Source organism: Aureobasidium melanogenum (genome assembly GCF_000721775.1).
Source record: "Aureobasidium melanogenum CBS 110374 unplaced genomic scaffold scaffold_16, whole genome shotgun sequence".
In the NCBI taxonomy this organism is placed as follows: Eukaryota; Fungi; Ascomycota; class Dothideomycetes; order Dothideales; family Saccotheciaceae; genus Aureobasidium; species Aureobasidium melanogenum.
This window is the reverse complement of record NW_024470068.1, coordinates 112,013-130,838: the sequence shown is the minus strand read 5'-3', so window position 1 is coordinate 130,838 and position 18,826 is coordinate 112,013. Positions and strand designations below refer to the sequence as shown.

At 50.2% G+C, this 18,826-nt stretch overlaps 7 protein-coding genes across 7 annotated transcripts; 4 read left to right on the top strand and 3 right to left on the bottom strand.

Moving 5' to 3' along the window:
• Nucleotides 1-1,981: 1,981 nt before the first annotated feature.
• Nucleotides 1,982-2,659, top strand: M437DRAFT_76678 (uncharacterized protein; the record flags this gene model as incomplete). Its single annotated transcript, XM_041026669.1, has 2 exons — nt 1,982-2,086; nt 2,234-2,659. 2 exons carry the CDS (start codon nt 1,982-1,984, stop codon nt 2,657-2,659), a joined length of 531 nt encoding a protein of 176 aa, XP_040878127.1.
• A 402-nt stretch (nt 2,660-3,061) lies between these two features.
• Nucleotides 3,062-4,015, bottom strand: M437DRAFT_76677 (poly hydrolase; the record flags this gene model as incomplete). Its single annotated transcript, XM_041026668.1, has 1 exon — nt 3,062-4,015. The coding sequence occupies one exon, from the start codon at nt 4,013-4,015 to the stop codon at nt 3,062-3,064; it is 954 nt and encodes a 317-aa protein (XP_040878126.1).
• A 375-nt stretch (nt 4,016-4,390) lies between these two features.
• Nucleotides 4,391-4,783, top strand: M437DRAFT_52640 (uncharacterized protein; the record flags this gene model as incomplete). Its single annotated transcript, XM_041022394.1, has 1 exon — nt 4,391-4,783. The coding sequence occupies one exon, from the start codon at nt 4,391-4,393 to the stop codon at nt 4,781-4,783; it is 393 nt and encodes a 130-aa protein (XP_040878125.1).
• Nucleotides 4,784-5,607: 824 nt separating this feature from the next.
• On the bottom strand, nt 5,608-6,369 carry M437DRAFT_67485 (uncharacterized protein; the record flags this gene model as incomplete). The annotated part of the gene is made up of 4 exons (XM_041024948.1): nt 5,608-5,615; nt 5,678-6,014; nt 6,221-6,276; nt 6,363-6,369. The coding sequence occupies 4 exons, from the start codon at nt 6,367-6,369 to the stop codon at nt 5,608-5,610; spliced, it is 408 nt and encodes a 135-aa protein (XP_040878124.1).
• Nucleotides 6,370-7,048: 679 nt separating this feature from the next.
• M437DRAFT_52623 (uncharacterized protein) lies at nt 7,049-13,693 on the top strand (the record flags this gene model as incomplete). Its single annotated transcript, XM_041022392.1, has 3 exons — nt 7,049-9,509; nt 10,056-12,064; nt 12,185-13,693. The coding sequence occupies 3 exons, from the start codon at nt 7,049-7,051 to the stop codon at nt 13,691-13,693; spliced, it is 5,979 nt and encodes a 1,992-aa protein (XP_040878123.1).
• A 1,816-nt stretch (nt 13,694-15,509) lies between these two features.
• On the top strand, nt 15,510-16,193 carry M437DRAFT_76673 (uncharacterized protein; the record flags this gene model as incomplete). Its single annotated transcript, XM_041026667.1, has 1 exon — nt 15,510-16,193. The coding sequence occupies one exon, from the start codon at nt 15,510-15,512 to the stop codon at nt 16,191-16,193; it is 684 nt and encodes a 227-aa protein (XP_040878122.1).
• Nucleotides 16,194-16,832: 639 nt separating this feature from the next.
• Nucleotides 16,833-18,162, bottom strand: M437DRAFT_76672 (PCI-domain-containing protein; the record flags this gene model as incomplete). Its single annotated transcript, XM_041026666.1, has 2 exons — nt 16,833-17,839; nt 17,898-18,162. The coding sequence occupies 2 exons, from the start codon at nt 18,160-18,162 to the stop codon at nt 16,833-16,835; spliced, it is 1,272 nt and encodes a 423-aa protein (XP_040878121.1).
• Between the last annotated feature and the right edge of the window lie 664 nt (nt 18,163-18,826).

Here is an 18,826-nt window from a genome sequence, read left to right as displayed (position 1 = left end):
CATTCGCTCCTTCTGAATCAGGCCTGCTCGTCTCGCAGCTTTGCACAGCGCTTCACGCTCTGACTCGCATTGCGACAATCTTCTCCAAGCTTTTTACACGACAAGGTAGAGTTCCGATGCTGGTCGGGAAGGAAAGGATCTGATTAGATTTCGTTTTTGTGCTGTCCATGTGTCTTACAAGTCAGAGTCATTGTCGATCATTTCACTGAACAAGAGCTCAGTCGAGGCTTTGGGTGACAATGCCAATCGTTGATCGCACACATGACCATACACAAACAATGGTCCGCGTCTCTGCTAAACAGAGTCACGAGTCGATATCTCACCTGTCAATTCCAAAAAAGCAGCGCTGCAGCTGCAAGATCTTGACTGCCGTACCCAACAGATCTGCTTTCGATATCTGCCGAGTTACTGATCGGCGTTGCTGCTCGCTTGAAGCTACAAGAAAGGAATCGAGCAGGCCTATCGGCTGGCATTCCGGGTCGACTACATCCTCTTACTGTCATCTTCGTCTACCGAAATTCACCTAGCTACATACCGACAATTTTGCTCGTACATTACATAAGATTCAAGTTTTTGATGCAGCGTGACGAGCAACAAAACCTCATCGATAGGTAGCTTCCGGATGGCATCAGCAGTACATATGCGATAGCGCAGTTGACCTCGGGTATGTATGTTATATCGAACTCTATTCTAGATATGCGTTCCGATTATTACTAGCCAAGCTATAAGGAGATCCTGCAATGCTGTTCTGTGCATGCTCGTATATCTTGCATGCGAGAAGCACACAACAACGTCGATTTCGGGCCCTTTGTGCCCGCGTTGAGCTTTGGTAGATGACTCGATAATTAGAACAGTTTGGTACGCACCGTTGGAGCTGGTTGGCGCGTAAAAGACGTTAGGTTGATCGTTTTCAACTACTGCTGGGCGGAACACCCTGGTCCCGCATCCGCCCTCATGCATGAACGCATGATGCAGGAGTTAGACCCTCTGAAGACACAACATCAGTGGCAGACGACAACAAACAAAAGCACTCGAATGTGCTTTGTTGAAAGAATGCTGTGTTAGCTATGTGGATCATGGATGAGAGCGCCTATACCATTACCACGCCAACACTTGCTTGACAAGCATGTGCTAACTCAGAGCACATTTGTTTTGACTCGACCACATGACGGGCTTCATCTTAGTTTTTGTCTTGAATCGATTCTTCGGCCCTTTGCTCTAGGGATCAACATCAGCAACTACAAGTGTCTATAACGATTTGAGAAAGGGAAAGATGTCCCTAGAGCATTTGCAATCCTGCAAATCATGCATCAAGACCCTGAATATGCGGCAGACTACCGAGGCCAAGACCTTTGATGCCTACAAAATGAACTATCCGCGGCTCGTGAGATCCTGCGTAAGCATGACTCCCAAATCTTGTTCATGACTCTCAAGTTGAAGATGCCCTCCTCTTTGTCAATTCCTCATCAAGAGGGCTTCCCATGTATCTTGTACTTTGTCTTCCCACTTGCACCAATGATTCGATGTGAATGCTACGCACTTCCCCACATTGACCCTTTCTTCCAATGGGAAGCCGAGGAAATGAACCGTCTTCCGAGGAGGAAAGGCTTATGAAAAACTCACTTCACACTGCACAGAGTTCATATCAGAACCGCGATTCATGGTTTGCCATGCTAGGGGATGAAGATTGCGATCACTTAGGGCTTTCAGCCGCCAAAAGCCCTAGACGATAGTCTCAAAACTGCTACGCGGAAGTTGCTGCCGTGATCATGAGATGCTACTCCGAGTATATCCATCTGTTGCTGAGTCAGCATAGCATGACTCCCTAACGTGGAACAGGTGATGATGGAAGCCGCCATGTCAACAACACGGCCCCAAACTCGAACAATTAGGCAATGACAAGGTGGGTAGGAGCATCACCAAATGACAAAGTCTGTAGAACACATTAAGCGGCCAGACGCTACAAAAGGTCACTCGAAACATGCCGACTTCATATCCAAGCTATGAAAGCCTTCTGACAGCGGACACATCGCCTCATGCATCGCCAGACTTGCTACGCCTGCAGTGGAATCTCACCAGCGACAATGTCTCCGATTGCATCTCTATTCTCGATGGCCCCACAAACGCGGATTCAAAAGGAGAGCCATATTCCTTTACGCATTGCATCTGAAAATCAGTTTGACACTGCCCACCAGTCTCATCCATCGTTGTCTCTATTGAAAATCTCAATAAGTACGCTCGTGAATGGATCGAGGTACATGGTCTTCACGCGGATTCAGATGACTTCGATAAAGATTGCGAGCCACCTGGTTTTGACAGCGAAGGCGTTGTAGAACGCTGTTGTGGTAAAGATCGTCCCGGGAAAGGACCTCGTCTTGAGGTTGTGGCTGAAGCAGGTCATTTTGTGACCGTCAGGCAATTTGTCAGTCTCGTTCATCCTTGGTTGCGAAAGCTAAAAGGTCAACTTCGCGGTGCTGCGAGTGTTTGGGCTGGTTGGGGGCCACAAGAGGATCCCGAGATGATTGTCAGCTTGCATGCAATGCCCATCAGTGTTGACGATACTAGAGGATGGACGGCAGAGTGGGCTGCGATAGAAAGGGAGACGCAAGTAAACATGATCGGAAACGTGATTCGGACAATCAAACATCTGGGTCTGTGAGGAAGAGTCGATGTGTCATGGGCTGGATTAGAGGATATATTCATATCTAGGAGGTTGTCCACCACGTACGGCCACAGTCAGCTGAAAACTGGGCATCCCGTCCGCTCTGCCATACATAAGCAGTTGAACGGCAGATTAGTACTACGGTGGGTGACCACGTGGGAATCCCTGCTGCTGTACGTTTTGTTCTTTTGCAAGAACTCATTACCAATTTGTTCCCTCTGTAGCTGTAATTAGAGAAATCGAGGTCAGCCTCTTGTCTGGATAGGACTGTTTCGCTTGGTCTGTAGTGTGATTGGTAGTAGAACACTGGCATGTTGAAGCGATCGAACTGCTTCTTACTGGAGATTCTAGCACATCAACAGCTGCACTGAAACATCCGAGGTCAAAAGTGCGTGAAAACTAAGTCTTGTTACATCCCTGCATGAGAGGTCTGAGGAAATCCAGAACACAGCCTCGAACACCGTCGGCCGAGTGACCTACACCATCAACGATGTCGAGTCGAGTCTCAATACCTTGTTCTTCCCATGATCTTTGGACTTCTTGCAAAGTGCCTAGTCTGCCTTGCCCGACTCCTGAGGCATCGATATTGCTGGTTAGAGTAGCTTCTTCATTGGAGCCAGCATCCTTGGCTTTGACCTTCATCGCTTGCTGCCACTTCTTGAAATCGTCACCACCATGAGCTCCTATATCCTTGCTTCCGACAACCATATGGATATCGACAGCTTTGATCAGACTCAGATCAATGGGACGGTCAAACACGTGTTGAACATTTTTGATGCCTTTAGGCCAATCTTGTAGTTCATCAAGAAGAGTAACCTTGCCAGGAGCTCCTATACTGACAGCAGAGAGCCGTTCAGGGTAGACATAAAGAAAGCGCTGTGCGAGTTGTCCACCACCAGAGAAGCCCATGAGGAAGATTTTGTCCGTATCGATATGTGGCCACCGAGTAGCAACCTCATCAAGCATCGACAGCAGAGCGAGGTCGGAGCATACACTCTTGGATCTGAGCTTCTTGTACGAGTCTAAGTCATTAGGTCCTTCAAGGCCAGCTGGAAACAAAGGTTGCAAGACAGCACAAGGCGTTGAGTCGGCGAAGGTCTTGAGATCGCCATAGATGGCGGAGAGATTTCGTCTGGTTCCGTGGATGTTTACCAAGAGTGGTAACTTTTTTAACTTGCTATCACTTGCGTTTGCGGCAAGTGATTTGTACGGCTCGGGTGGGATATAGAGTGAATAGGAAATGCGTGGGTCGGACTGTAATGCCATTTGTGGAACATGGCCCACCATGAATGCAGCCTCCAGAAATTTAGGAGGCACATCTTTGGTCGTGAGAATCTTTTTCGACTTCGGCATCTTGCGTCAGGCGATGTTTTGGTAGAGGTATTTGCGTTTGATATAAGCTTCCAACGTGACAAGAATGGAGAATGCAGTTAAAGCCGCAATGACTCAAGCCATGATTTGCTTAGCAATCATCCGTGAGAGAATCACGCTTACTCCAGGCAAGGCAGCTTTGGTCTTCTTTCTGTATGCAAGGGATTCATGTCGGCTTTAGGAACACCGGAATTTTGCTGACGGTCCAACATTGCACCGATCGAGATTGGTATTTAAGCAAGCTACGAGTGCGAGGATCTGATAACGACCACACCATAACATAAATCATCCATTACTTGTTGATCAAAATCAGAACATTTTCAAAGGCTATAACGGCATCACAAGTCTCCTCCAATCATGACTTTGTCAACCTCGCCTTTGCTCGTCAACTCCGCCGGCGTCCTCGGCCATCTCCTCGTTGTAGGCGGATCTGCCGCAGTCTTCAGCCCACGCTCTGTCATCGGAGCCTTTGGTCTCGACACACCCTCGGCACCTGAATCTCAAAGATTAATCGATCTACTCGTCCCACTGTACGGTTTCCGAGAACTTTCACTTGGACTGTCTATGGTCGCTGTCTGGAGATACGGCAACATCAAAACTCTAGGTTGGACGACCATGGCGGTGGTTGTTACTGCGCTTGGCGATGGGTGGGTGGCCAGAAAGCAACGCAAGGGCATGGAGTGGGTGCATTGGGGGCTGACACCGATTGCGTTGGGACTGGGAGCTGGTCTGCTTGGATACTTTGATTGAGTGAGGACGAATAGATTAAGGGTGATGAGCGTGTAATTATAGGCTAGAGACAGGAGAGGTGTACGATAGGCAGGTTGACGTCGAGAAATATACTCTCTTCTCTGACATGTGGCACTACCAAATCGATTTACGATTGTCTAGTTGGCTATGAGTTAGGAGAGCATGTAAAAGATTGTGTTGTTTGAGGATCATACACGACAGCGTAACGTGACGAGACATGTGATGGTGAGTACCGGACAGGCTTGAGGAAAGGAAAGACCTACAAGAATAACCCACAGGAATGCATGTCACAACTCAATAATCTGAATCGGACAGAGACAAGGCTAGATGTTAGAAGGAAAAACGTCACATGTGAAGCGTGGTAAGCTAGATTGAGTGAACAAGCATCACAGGCATAACTTTTCGCTGCATTTCAAGTGTGAGACAAGACTGAACATTGCGCGTGGATAACAGTCGTGAACAGCAAGTGTCGGCAGCCATAGACTCCATAACAGTCGTCCTTGCTCGCAGTTATGTTGTTCGGTGGAAAAGAATCTTTTAATGCAATTCGTCGCAAGATCGGTGGTGTTGACGTTTTCTCATTCGGTGGTATCGCTTCCAAACTTTTGACCAAGATCCTTGCACTTGTTGCTGGTGGACTTTGAACATAGGGTCGGAAGAATTTTTTTGAACTTTTCCTTTTTGTTTCGAGACGTTGGTATTTTGACTCGCTATGTCCCATGATCATGCGTTAAAAGACAGCTAAGTCTTGAGTCCCCCGTGTCCATGAAGTAATTTTTGAAGACTCCCCCAACCAAGAAGTGCACCGCGCATTGTCGAGTCGTTTAGAATCCTGTAAGAGGGTACATGTTAGTGGTGTGCCCGAATTTGACAAGGACTGGAGTGTCATCATACTGAGAGGAGTGAAGAACCACTTGTTCTTGCCGCTCTGGTAACGCTCCTCGAGGGCCTTCTTGATGTTCTTCTTGGCGTCCTCTCTTTGCGAAACCTCCTTGAAGGTGTCGTTGGTGACGGCACCCTTCAGGCCCTCGAGCTCAAGAGTGTAGCGGGTGGGCATGATGTGGTTGTAGTTGACGACCTTGATGAAAGGCTTGACCTTTGAGCGCTTGGCCTGGCGACCCTTGGACATGCGGCGGGTGACTTGCTGAGGGTAGCGCTCAATGCCGGCGACGAGGGCGTGAGGGAAGGGGTGGGACTTGGTACCCTGGTCAACGGGCTGGATGATGACGACCTAAAGCGAGACTGTGTAAGTGGCATGTTCGGCGGTGTATATGCGAATTGCGGTTCGACGGTCGGAGGTGGTTGTGCGTTTTGATCTTTTTCCTTCCCATAACAGATCCTGGCTCTTTCTGTGTGCATGTGCGGCGCCCTTTCATTGTTCGTATGTGTCGCTCCGTCTCGTCGATCGTCCGCTCTTCAGAAGAATGATTGTCGTACCTTCTTGCCTGCATATCTGCCACGGCTGATGATGGCAACACGGCCGACCTTAAGGACTAGACAGACACTGTCAGCATTCGCTGGTCGCAAGTGACAGTCTCCATATCGCAATCGAGACTGCAGGAACATGCGCTGGACGTACACTTCATGGCTGCTGGGTTGGGACGGTTAGTATGTCTTGTCGGTCAAAATCGTCTGGCCTTCGAAATCTTGAGGCGGCAGCTTTCGGTGGGCTAGGCGAATTTCGCAGTGCGGTCGGACGTCGGGAAGTGCCGCCAGCGCGTCGAGCGGCTGGGTTCTCATTGGCCGCAGCGCAAAGGACTGCCAAGCAAGCGGTGAACGGAGTTGGGCTCACTAGCCTCGCGGATCGGGATTAAGATGCCCGTAGCAACGCAGAGAGGCTGCATCGTGTTGTGCTGTGTAAACAGTCCAAGTCAACTTAGTTGGGCGTCCGCGCTTAAACATGACCTATTATCTACACATCTGCCCTGCGTTAACTCACCACAACGGTTCTCTCCAACCGTTTCTGCTCTCAATTTCTCGTCTGTACTGCATCACTTCTGCCACGACCTGATTCTGTGCCTTTTGCGAATTCCTTTGAGATACCCAGTCTGCGTACAATGCCATTGTTGTTGTGACGCTCTCACCAGATTAGCGTGCATTCTTGAGCACTCGCCCACTTGCTCGCCTTATCAGCATCATCAGACCACAGCACATTCACATTCCTCAGCATGCCTAGTTACAGCGATCGCGAGTCAATCGACTCTGGTCGCCAGTCGGTGCCCATGTAAGTCTTGAAACACTGCCCTGACAACCCAACATGCGACCATGGGACTGACTCGTCATCTCTCCAAACTCAGGTGGGATAGCTCAGACCCAGACAGAGCCCCTCCACCATTGCCTATTCCACCCAACTCGCCTGGCCTGGCCACACGATCCAATGCTTCGGCTAACATCCAGGCCACCGCCCAAAGGCTGACCGAGCGTGCCCGTGAGAGCATGCCCGCCAGCGTCTATACCACAAACCCACCGCCTTCTACTTCTCCCGACAAGTCGTTGATCAAAGGTGCTCATCACCGTCGTCTACAATCTCTCCAGACTGGAAGTGTCCGAGACCTTCGCACCTACCTTGATGGAATGCGCAACACTTCTCCAGAGAGACCTACCTCTAGATCGACTGCAAACTCTCAAGGCTCGCCCACGCGCCCAGCCGATGCCGACTACTTCTCAAGTCCTCCTCAGGATCACTCCACACCCACACCAGCCGACAGAAATGCTCTTCGAGATGCACCCAATCTTCGTCCTGCCTCTCGTCCCAGAGCCATTCTGGGCGAGAACACTCCCCCCTCGGCCACCATGCTCGCTCTACAGACCATGGCCGCTCGCGATCCCGATACTTCGCTTCACGACGTCACGAACTCTTCCTCCTCTCGCGAACCCAAGACCTTAAATGAGATGATGGCACAACTTACGAATATCACGAACATTACTTCTGGCATGCAAAAGGAGATGGCGCAGTTGAACCGTCGCAGCAAGGACAATGCTGCTGACTTGATCGGTCTGAAGCAAGCTGCCGATAGCCGTGATGAGGAGATTCGTCGAAACTTGCGCGACCTACTCTCTAACGTCAACGCTTCTGATGCTGGCTCTGTCTTCGGCGGAAGATCATCCGCCTTTGGTCTGGGTCTTCTCGAGAACAAGGGTCTGACCTCACCACCTGCTGGAGGACGACCATTTGGTTCTCTGCCTCGCTCGAACAGCCATGGCAGCTTCCTCGACCCTGGCAGTCCCAACCCTTTCTCCATGGACGGTGCCGCTAGTGTTGCAATGCTGGAGAAGATCATTCGCGAAATGGTCACCAAGGATGGCCAGGATCGTCTCCTGTCCACTCTATCAGAGCTCCTCGACAAGCACAGCAGGGATAATGTCCAGGCTATCGAAACTGCTCAGAAGGTGGCCGAGCTCTCTGACTTCATAAAGGAGAAATCGGGCAGCCATGCTCTTGTCCGCCATTCATCAGACGCTCAAGACGACGAACAAAAGTCAAAAGCCATCGAAGCCATGAGCGCTGATATTCTTAGACTTCTTCACAAGATCAAGGACAGCACTTCCCAGAGCGGTGGCTTGAGCAATGAGATCAAGGCTCTTCTCCAAAATCTCAGAGGTGAAGTGTTGGGCATGGGTCGTGAGCTAGGTCGTCAGCTCGACCAGGCCAATTCCACTGCTAGGGTTGCCGAAGACGGCTCACAGATCAAGACCGATGTGGAGGAAATTGTCAGCCAAGGTCTATCTCAGCTCAGAGAGCACATGGAGCACATCATCCAGCAGAACTCGCAACAACTTGTCATGGCCAACCACCAAGACGAGAACAAGAACAAGGACATGTACGACATGGTCAAGAGCGCTATCACAGAACATAACTCGGCTCTTGTTCAGGCTCAACCTCAGTCAGAAGGTCTTGATAGGGCAAGCATTCTCGAGGCAGTCAAGGATGCTATCGAGGAGTTCAGGCCTGAGATTGAACTTCAGCAATTCGGTCTTGAACGTGACGAGATTCTTTCTGTTCTGAAGGAAGGCTTGCACGAATACCAATCCAACAAGGAGCCCTCTGCAGCACCTGGTGCCAATATCGAGGAGGTTGAATCTGCTATGCAACGTGCTCTTCAAGAGTTCAACCCTCCCAGACCAGTCGATGAGATGGCCTCGTTCAAGGAGGACTTACTGGCTTCTATTCGTCAATCTATCGAAGAACTCAAGTCTGCAGGTCCTGACGATGCTGCCACTCATGCGATTGTTCTTGGAGCAGTCAAGGAAGGCCTTGAAAACCACGGACCTCATGCTCCTCGCGAGTTCGAGATCAGCAAGGACGATCTGTTTGACGCCGTCAAGGCCAGTCTTGATGGGTCAACCCTTCCTTTCGGCAGCTTCGGCGAGCAAGTCCTGGATCAACTTCGTAATCTCATAGAAGAGATGAAGGTTGAATTCAAGCAGTATTCCGCTGCTAACGGTCGTGATACCGAGCAGGTTCTGGATGCTATCAAGGATGGTCTTGAGTCTCTGCGCCATGAAGTCGAGTCCTACGTCGACCGTGCTCAGGACGTTACTGGCAAGGATGAGATTGTTGATGTCGTCAGAACTGGTCTTGAACAGCTCCGTGGTGATGTCCAAGGCTATTGTGCTGAAGGTCCTACCAACGGTCGCAACGAGATGATCGATTACATCAAAGCTGAATTTGAGCATCTGCATGAAGCAGTCAGCGGCCTCGGCTCCCGGGGAGGTGAAGAAGGTGGTCCTTCGAGTACTTCTGAAATACTCGTTGCTCTCGAAGCTGGTTTCTTGGAGCTCAAGAACCAGACCGCTAGCCGTGGTCTTCTCGATGAGACCAACGAGGAAGTCATGGAAGCCATGAAGGCTGAATTCGAAGCTTTACGTGACGCCGTCATTGCTGGATCAAATACTCACAAGGCCGAAGTCATCGAGTCTCTCCAGGAAAGCTTGGACGCTCTTCATGATAAGGTCGGCAACCGCGAAGACGGCACATCTGACAACGAACTTCTACTCTCCATGAAGGATGAGCTGGCTCATCTTCGTGAGACATTGGCCAACACTCTTTTGAAGTCCGGTGCTGCTGCTGAGAGAGATGAGATGATCGAATCCATTCGTGAGGCCGTCGACACAATTCGTATGCAGATGAGCTCCGAGCAGGGTGAGGCTCATGCCGAAACTCTAGCTGTTCTCAAGGAGCAATTGGAGACTTTCCGTGAGTCCACCACCAAGGGTCTTGTTCTCAGCAACGGCGAGAACAATGGTGAAGAACCTACTCAGGCGCCGCTAGAAGAGATAAGAACTCGTCTGGATGAGATTGCTGCTGCCAGCAGTGGCTCAGGTGTCAACACAGCCCTTTTGGAGGCTATCCAAGGAGAATTCCAACAAATCCGCCATTCTTTAGGTACAGGTGGCTCCCGCGCCGACACAGAAGAAGTCCTCGATGCTGTCAGACTTGGTTTGGATGATCTCCAGTCGTCGCTTGAGAAGAAGATCGACAATCCTGAGATGCACAGAACCCTCAATAACGAGCTTATGGATACTCTGAATGAAGGTCTTGATAACATGCGCTCTGACGTCGCCAAGATCATGGACAAGCCTGTGGATATGACTGTCAACTACGAGATCCTTGAGACCTTGAAGGATGGTGTTGCTAGTCTCCGAGCTGATATGGAGAAGCTGACTGGCGGCGACCGTCCCTCCACTGCTCTGGGTAGCGAGCTCATTCTTGCCGATGGAGAAGAAGGATCTCGTGACTTAGGTGCAGAAGATCAGGCTGCTCACCCCGTCAGCCTCAAGGAGAGAATGGAAGCTCTATTTGCGCAGTTGCACATCAAGGTCGAGGGTCTAGCTGCCAGTATCGGCGATATGCCTACTGCATCAGCAGCTCCAGCTGAAGGAATTGCCATGAAGGAGGACCTGTCCAGCATGGAAGAGACACTCCGACAAATTCAAGACACTCTTTTGGTCATGGCTGAAAAGGAGAAGGCAGAGCTTGACAACGCCGTCACCAAGGAAGACACTGATGCCATCGAGACTCTGCTACGCAACACCAAGGCGCAGCTCGAGGAGCTTCCTGCTACTACCGCCAGCAGAGAACAATTGCAGGATGTTGAGGCAGTTGTTCGCAGTGCCAAGGAGACTATAGATAGCCTTGCTACCAAGGAGGACGTCACCGTTGTTGAGGTCCTACTGAAGGATCTCGCCGCTGCTTTCGAAGACTCAAAGTCCAAGAAGGCTGCCGAGGACGAGGAAGAAGAGTCGGCTCCTCGCTTGGACAAGGCAGACCTCGATGCTCTGGGCATGCTTTGCACTGAGATCAAGGAAAAGATCTCGGAGCTGAACCTACCTGACCCCGAAGCACTGCCTTCCAAGGCGGATGTGGAACAGATTACTGGCCTCATTAACGACTTCCGCGAGAGTCACGACAAGGTCAGAGAAGGATACGAGAACGACATCGCCATCACTGCCAAGGCTTTTGACGACCGTAGAAAGGAGGCCGAAGAGATGTCAGAGGCTATCACCGGTGTCAAGACTTTCTTGGAAGAGGTCAAGGCCGAGATTCTCGCCAAGGTCGAGGAAGGTACTCCTGGCATGACCGACATTGAAGAAGCCATCAAGTCGATCGACGACAAGGTCGCTGGTGACGAAGGTATTGGGGCTGACATCAAGGAGCTCTTGGAGACTGTAAAGAACGAGTTCGAGCGTTCTCATGAGTCTTTGGGTGGCATCAAGATTGATCACGAGCAGAACAATTCTACTTTGCTCGAGAAACACGCGGAGCACAAGGATGCTATTGTGGCTGCTGTTACTGAAAAGGTCGATTCTTGCTTCGATGGTCTGATGAGCAAGTACGACGATGCTCAAGCTGCAGCACATGAGAAGGCGAAGTCCATGGAAGAGCAGGTCGAGCAGCAGAAGGAGATGTTGAACAGCACAAAGGAGATGACTGACGAGCTAAAGCTCTCTATCGACACTCTTGGCACTTCCTTGACTGCGTTCATCCCCTCCTTCAACGAGGCAACCGAGAAGATCTCCGAGGACTCGAAGACTGTATTCGAGAAGGTCGAGGGTGCTATGCTCAAGATGGATGAGCATAACGACGGCCTGAAGACTGAGCATCAGACTACTCGTGATGAAATTGTCAAGGTTGCTGAGGCTATTGCTCTACTCCAAGGAGAGTCCACTGAGTACAACCCTCAGTTCTCCATGTCTCTCAAGGAGCTTCATGCTCTTGTTAGCGCTCACTACGAGTACTCCCAACAACTTGCTGCTACCGCTGAGGAACAGGCCAAGACGGTCCATGACACCATTCGCACCGCCCAAGAAGAATCGAAGACTCACATCGAAGGTCTCTTTGCTGAGAATCTCAAGAACCACTTCTCAGAGAATCTCAGTGCACAGACGGAAGAGCTTAAGGGAGCTCTTCCTGCTTTGTTGCCTGCACCCATCGAGCCCGTCGAGAAGTACGATGATACTGCTGTCCACGAGAAACTCGACAAGCTTGTCAACGATACTGCTGTCCATGAGAAGCTCGACACTCTTGTCAATCTTGCTGGTGAAGCTGGTGCAGCCACGGCTCAGATGGAACGCTTGGACGAGATCCATGCTCAAGTCAAGGACACTGCCGCCGAAGTCTCCGCCTTTGTTGCTCTTCAGCAAAAGCAGATCACCGATGGTCAAGAGAGCAAGGAACGCGAGGCTGAGGAGCTTGCTCTTCTCCTTGAGCGTCGCCAGGTTCAGAAGGACAACATTGAGTCTGATATTTCCTCTCTCAACGAAGAGAAGGAAAGTCTTCAAGCCGTTGTTGAGGCTCTTCGTGCCGAGAAGGATGCTCTAGCTGCGCAGAAGGCTCGTCTCACCGGTGATGTCTCTTCTCTTCACACTGCCTTGGAGATCAGACGTGAGGAGCTGCATATCATGGACGAGAAGGCTGATGCCTTGGAACGTCGCATTCTTGAGGGCTTGATTGATCACTCCCGCACCATGCTTCTTACGCAAAAGACTCCTAAGACTTCTCCTAAGAAAAAACCTATGCGTGATCTGCGCTTGCCCAGCGATGCTTCGACCACACAGCTTCCCGCTCCTACCACACCCAGCCTTTTGCAAAGCCATGCACTGGCTATGAAGACTCGTGGCATGCCCAAGAAGACTGGTACCACTCCCAACACTGGTGAACGTCGTATCATGTCTCTCAGCCAAATCAGTCGTAACCTACCCTCTGGCGCTGCTGCATATGCTGCTACTGCCCCTAGCCTGGTTTCGGCTCAAGGCTCAATCAATCGCAGTCAATCTCTCAAGCATAACAAGCTTCGCAAGATCTCTTGGGGTACAGCTCGTGCTGCAGCCGACAAGGAGAATGATATCGAAGAAGTTACTGAGATTGACAGCAACTATGGTGGATCTCGACCTGTGAGTAGAGATTCGGAGTACCGTCCTCAGAGTCGTGATTACGACTCTCGCCCTGTTAGCCGTGACAGTCTCGACTCTTCGTATTACAACAGCAGCAGACGCAGTGTTAGCTACGCTGGAAGCCAGAGTGCTTGGACCGGATCTCAATCTGACATGACCGAAGACGGCCGTCGCACTAGCTTGGGCACGCTGGGCACTTATGACACTGGAAGCTACATGACTGGCAGCGAGATTGATCGCCGCACCAGCATTGGTAGCACCATTCGCAGCACTATGGACCGCTCCACCATCCAAGAGGAGGACTACGACAGTGACCTTGAGAGCGAGCGTCATGTCGAGCCTGAAACTCCTGCTTTGCCCGTCGAAGCTGCTGTTGCTAAGGACCATGGAGACTATGCTCCTCCCAGTGACTCTGGCATTGGTTCAGACCTACCCACCGGCGCACTTCAGGGTCACGGTGACTACTTTGCTGGCGCTGTCGTTCCTGCTACTGTGGACGAGAACCAGGCTGCTTGATCTGTTAGAGGCAACAAAGCTGGAGCAATTGTGCATTCTGATCATCCGCACAAAGTCGGGTGGCTCTCAACTTTTTTCCTTGTTTCTTTTGCTTGATTTTCTCATGTTTTCTTTCCGGAGGAGAATGCGTTGTAATAATGAATGATGAGGTGGAAAATGGGCGCATTGGCATTGATGAGGATTTTGATTTTTTTCTTCTTGTTCTGCTTCTGAAGGATACCTGGCCCTCGAGGCACTTGTTTTGTTTTCAGTTGATGACTTCGCTGGCATCGCAGACCTGGTTTCTTTCTACTATTGATGCTACGATTAGACGATTGTTGATTATGCGAAATTGATTTCTCTTTCACTATTTTATGTCCCCAATGCCTTCGGGAAGCCTTCGTGATTGTGCCAAGATGGCGATCATGATGATCATGATGCTGATGATACCTTCCCGTGTGCTAGTTTGTAACTTCCTTCGTACTCTCTCCACAGTAAAGAGCAAAGTGTACACTATAAAAAGACACAAATGTGTTCGGAAATGGAGGCTTGGCCACAGAGAGCCGATGAATTGTCGTCTCTCAATGGACACTGTCTGATCACCAATAATATTGTGCATTTTTATAACTGCACTCGTTACATGGTTTGGCACATGGGAGGTATGGAAGGTATTGGCCACCATTGACGCCTTCCTCTCAAGCAGTAAGTGAGTTCAACAACTGATGTCACATCTCTCAATCGCCCTCCATTCCTGCCAAGTGAAAGTCAGAGGCACTGTTGCCTGTTTGCTCTATGTGTCCGTCACTAACACTACCATCTTCTATCACTCTCTTTCTGACTGCCTTTTAGACCTTACTCCTCTCTATGTCCAGTCCTCAATGTCGGAGTCAACTTCCAGATTGAAGAGTGCATCCAGAAGAAGCAGCAAAAACAACTGAGGAAGAAACAAGCCATGGCCATTGTCATGAATTGCTTCCAGCACTGCACGCAAAGGCACCCGAGTACGACAACGGCGTCCACGACCGTACTTGAAACAGTCTCGTTCTCCGACAGAAGCTTGCCTTGTTGGTGGTATTGCGTTCATGCATTGTAAGGAAGGGTATATGTTCGAACTTTAGAGATGGGCAAGAAAGACTTACTAAACCTCCAGATGGCGAGGCAAAAGACATGTCGAAGATGTTCTCTCGTTGGACTCATATGTACTGAACACTATCACAAACAGAAACTCGACTCATCAAGGAGACAGCGACCTCGGTATACATACTAGCATCGTTATCCGCCTGCTTTCTTCGGCTTGCTTTTCGACCCACGATATCCAGGTCTTGGATACGTCAAGCTGAGTTGTGGCTCCCGATGAACAATAACGACATCGCTTTCCGATATCTGATCAACATCATCTTCTCATGAGGGCATTGCTCACGACGAATGGAGATTCTACCTTCCATTGTTGACGACCGGAGCCTGGTTCGGTCGATGGTCGGGACCTGATCGATGCCTTCTCGAATGGTAATGATCTCATATTCTACTCGCTTTTCCTTGATGCATTCACTCTCAATCTTTTTCGTCCGCGAGCATCGCTAGCGCGACATCCTTTCATTGTGTTCTCTCCTGTCCCTCTCTCTTGACGCATGGTTCTTGTGTCTACCCTCTCTTGCCGCCCACATCAGCCTCGATCACCAAAGATCTCTATATCTCCTGGGCGTCGCTAGAACGCTACAACTCTAGACACAGCAGCAAGCTAGACTCTTTGCTACTATAGTCAGTGTCCTCTCTCTGTCCTAGTTACTAACACAAGCAGCTAACCATGGCGTTTAGTACCCACTACCAACCACATACCATGTCCTGGTCGACTAGAATCGGCTTTGGCGCACCCTTCGACAAGGTCGCCGAGCTAGCTCGCGCCGAACGTCCATTGATGATCGCTATACATGGTCTTCCTGGCTGCGGCAAGAGCTATACCCTCAATGAGCTCTCAAACCTCCTTCCCTCTGAGCAATACCTCTTCTTCGAGACTTCGGCTATCCTCTCCAAACTCTCGCGCGGCCTTGATCAGTTCGAAAATGCCGATGCAGAGCACAAATTTGCTCTCCGTGCTGCTACCACACAAGAGATTGCTAGAGAATGCACTGTAGTCGACAATGCAGGCATCGCAACCGGCTTCTCCTATCTATCAGACGAAAGACACATAGAAGGCGCTCAAGATATCGATACCCCTATCGACTGCTCCCGCTACTCGTGCGTCTTGTTTCTGCATGTACCTGTGCAGGTACTGATCAAACGCCGTATGCTTGGTTCTAAAACCACTGGTCGTAAACGTCTGCACAAAACTCATATCGTGGAGATCAATCTGCTATCGCAGTGGCAGGATGATGAGTGCGAGAGGCTTAGGAAATTATGCAAGGAGGGTGGTGTTGCCTTTGAGAAGATTGACATGGGCAAGGTCTCATTCGAAGATATTGCTGAGTTGGTGCGTGGTGTTAAGAAGGAGCGGAAGAGCAAAGAGGAGGCCAAGAAGGAGTAACAAAGCAAGGGTTTGGAGGAGATAGCACATCATACCCCCTGATTTCAGAACAAAATCGTAATCTCTCTTTGGATGTACCTCCTGCTTGTATCAATCTTGTGCATTTCTATAACCATGTGTTAAACCTCCTCTCTCCCTGGAAGATATTCGATGCTTTTTTTTTTTTTTTGAAATGTTCTCAAAACCATGCAGTTGATGTCGGGCTGTAGAAAATCAGAGTTGTTTTTCAAGATTGGGTTGATCTACAGAGATACGTCGGCACGATCAACTTCCTCTGCACACAGTCTAAACCCTAGATGAAACTATGCATTTTGATAGCTTCGTATTTGTCAGAGATGATCTTAAAGATCGGTATAGATCTTTCGAATGATTTTTGGGCTTGATAACACTGTCACCCTGTCCACAGCAATTGATATGAGGAAGGAGCGACCACGAGACTCACAACTGCCTCTACAGACATGTGAAAGTGTTTACGAAGACAGATACAGATTGAGAAACTTCTTTGATTTCATTAAGAGTGTTCGAGAGATGACGACTTTCGCTTTCTTCCCATGCTTCTATGAGTAGTACACTTCCTCATCTCCATTTCCATCCATGAACTCCACTTTGCCAGATAATGCAGCATCAAAGCGAAAAGTCTTACTCCAGCAGACTAGCTTGGTTGGTGTAAAGGACATCAACAACGTTGCTCAGCTTGTCGATCGTGTTCAAGGCAGCGTCGTACTGGGCATCGCGCTCGGGCTCGTCAAAGATCTCGAGGCAGCCTTGTCCTTGGTCGAGGACACCGATAATGACGCGATCCAAGATCATCTGACTCAACTTGTGCTCGACCTGGTGGACATCCAGACCGACCATCTTGGCGATGTGTGCAATCTCGACGCGGCTGAAGGGTTCGATGACCTTGATGAGGTTCTGCTCGAGCATGTTATCATATAGGCGGCGGAGGTGAGTCGCGATAAAGCGGTCGGAGGCGAGTTGATGGCGGTAGTCGGCAAGGGCGGTCTCGTACTCTTCAAGCGAACGGTCGTTGTGGGCTTTGGCGACTTGCTTCATGGCGTCCAGACCCTTGCCACCATACTTGAGGGCGTGCTTTGATTGCATGAGGTTGTTAACGTCGTCGCTGGCGTTGAGCATAATCTTGCACAGAAGCATGTACATGAGGCTGGCGGTTGCCTTCTCAGTCTCGTCCTGGGCGTGGAAGCCATCGAGGGCTTCGATGAAGTATGAGTAGGCGGTGTTGAAGTCACCGTCTTCAGCGTGAAGCATACCACTCTGCATGTCGAGGTTAGCTTGCAACAATGGCGGGCAGTAGACGGAAGCGGCAGATGTGCGAGCGGAAGTGAGGGCAGCGCGACCCTTGGGAACGTTGCCGAGTGCGTGGTATACTCGTGATTCGAGGAGTTGGACTTCGACCAGGACCAGCTTGTCGTCAAGACGCTTCAGCTCCTTGAGCAGACGGTTGATGAGGGTGAGAGATTCGTAGTAGCTTTGCTTTTGCATGTATAGCGAGACCAGCCGTGTCTCGAGGTTCTGGCGCAGGAAACCACGACGTTCTTGAACAGCCCAGTCGATACATGACTTTGTGACGGAGATCTGTGTTTCGAGCGAATCGGGGATGGGTGTGAAGAGGTCGAGCAGTTGGCGCACTGGCACACGAGCAGGTTAGAGAGTGCAGTTGGGTGATGTGACAAGGGCGATACATACCCAACTTGGCAGTCTTTGCCTTTGCGAGTGATGAGAGAACAGCCTTGGTCTGCTGGACAAGCTCGGCGAGGTCGTTTGTGCGGCGGTGATCGCGGTACAGCTCACCGAGACCCATCAAAGCATTCTCGTAGTCGCGAGCAGCGGCATCGGACTTGCCAGGCCCTTGTTCCAGTATGCTCTTGAAGGTCTGTTCGGCCTGTTGGGGGTGGTCCTTTGCCTGCTTCTTTGCTTCGGCGATGCGGGCGGCGGTGTCCTGTTGCGCCATGACGATGTGAGGCGAGAGGGTGTTGAGTGTGATGCTAAGAGAAGATAGAGGCGATCGCTAGGAATGAGCGATGTGCGAGACGAAGAGGGCGACGGTGTAGACGAAATGCGACGATGAAAAGGTTGGATGTTCGGGTGATTGAGCTGGTGCTTCAGGCGTGGATGGATACCTTGAGCTCTCGTCGATGCCATCACTGCTTCACCGACGCCAAGCCTGCGGAGTTGACTTGTCCATTCTCCGCCAAACACTTTCACCAGAACTTGTTAAACTTCTTTGTCATCTTCTCATACATTTTGTATCCTCGGACAATATTGTTCTATTGGTCTATATTTTCATCACCTGTTCCGTGCTGGTTTTCCGGGTATGTTCTCTCCTGATCTTGACCTTGCCTCGAATTTCATATCTATACTTTCTGAGCCCTTCTCGTCCTGTTAGATATGATCGAGCACAACTTGTTCACTGCAGAATGTTGTTTCGAAGTAGTTCATATTACCGCTCTTCGCGGACAGCCTTTGTCTCAGTTCGTCTCCTGCTGTAGAAGTCCAAGGGGGCATAACTAGCAGCGAGCCATCAACCTGCCAGTCCGTGGAACTTGTTGAGGAATAGACAATTCTAAACCCAGGGATTCCACCCGTATGTCTTGGATTCATGAGGCGAGTGTCTG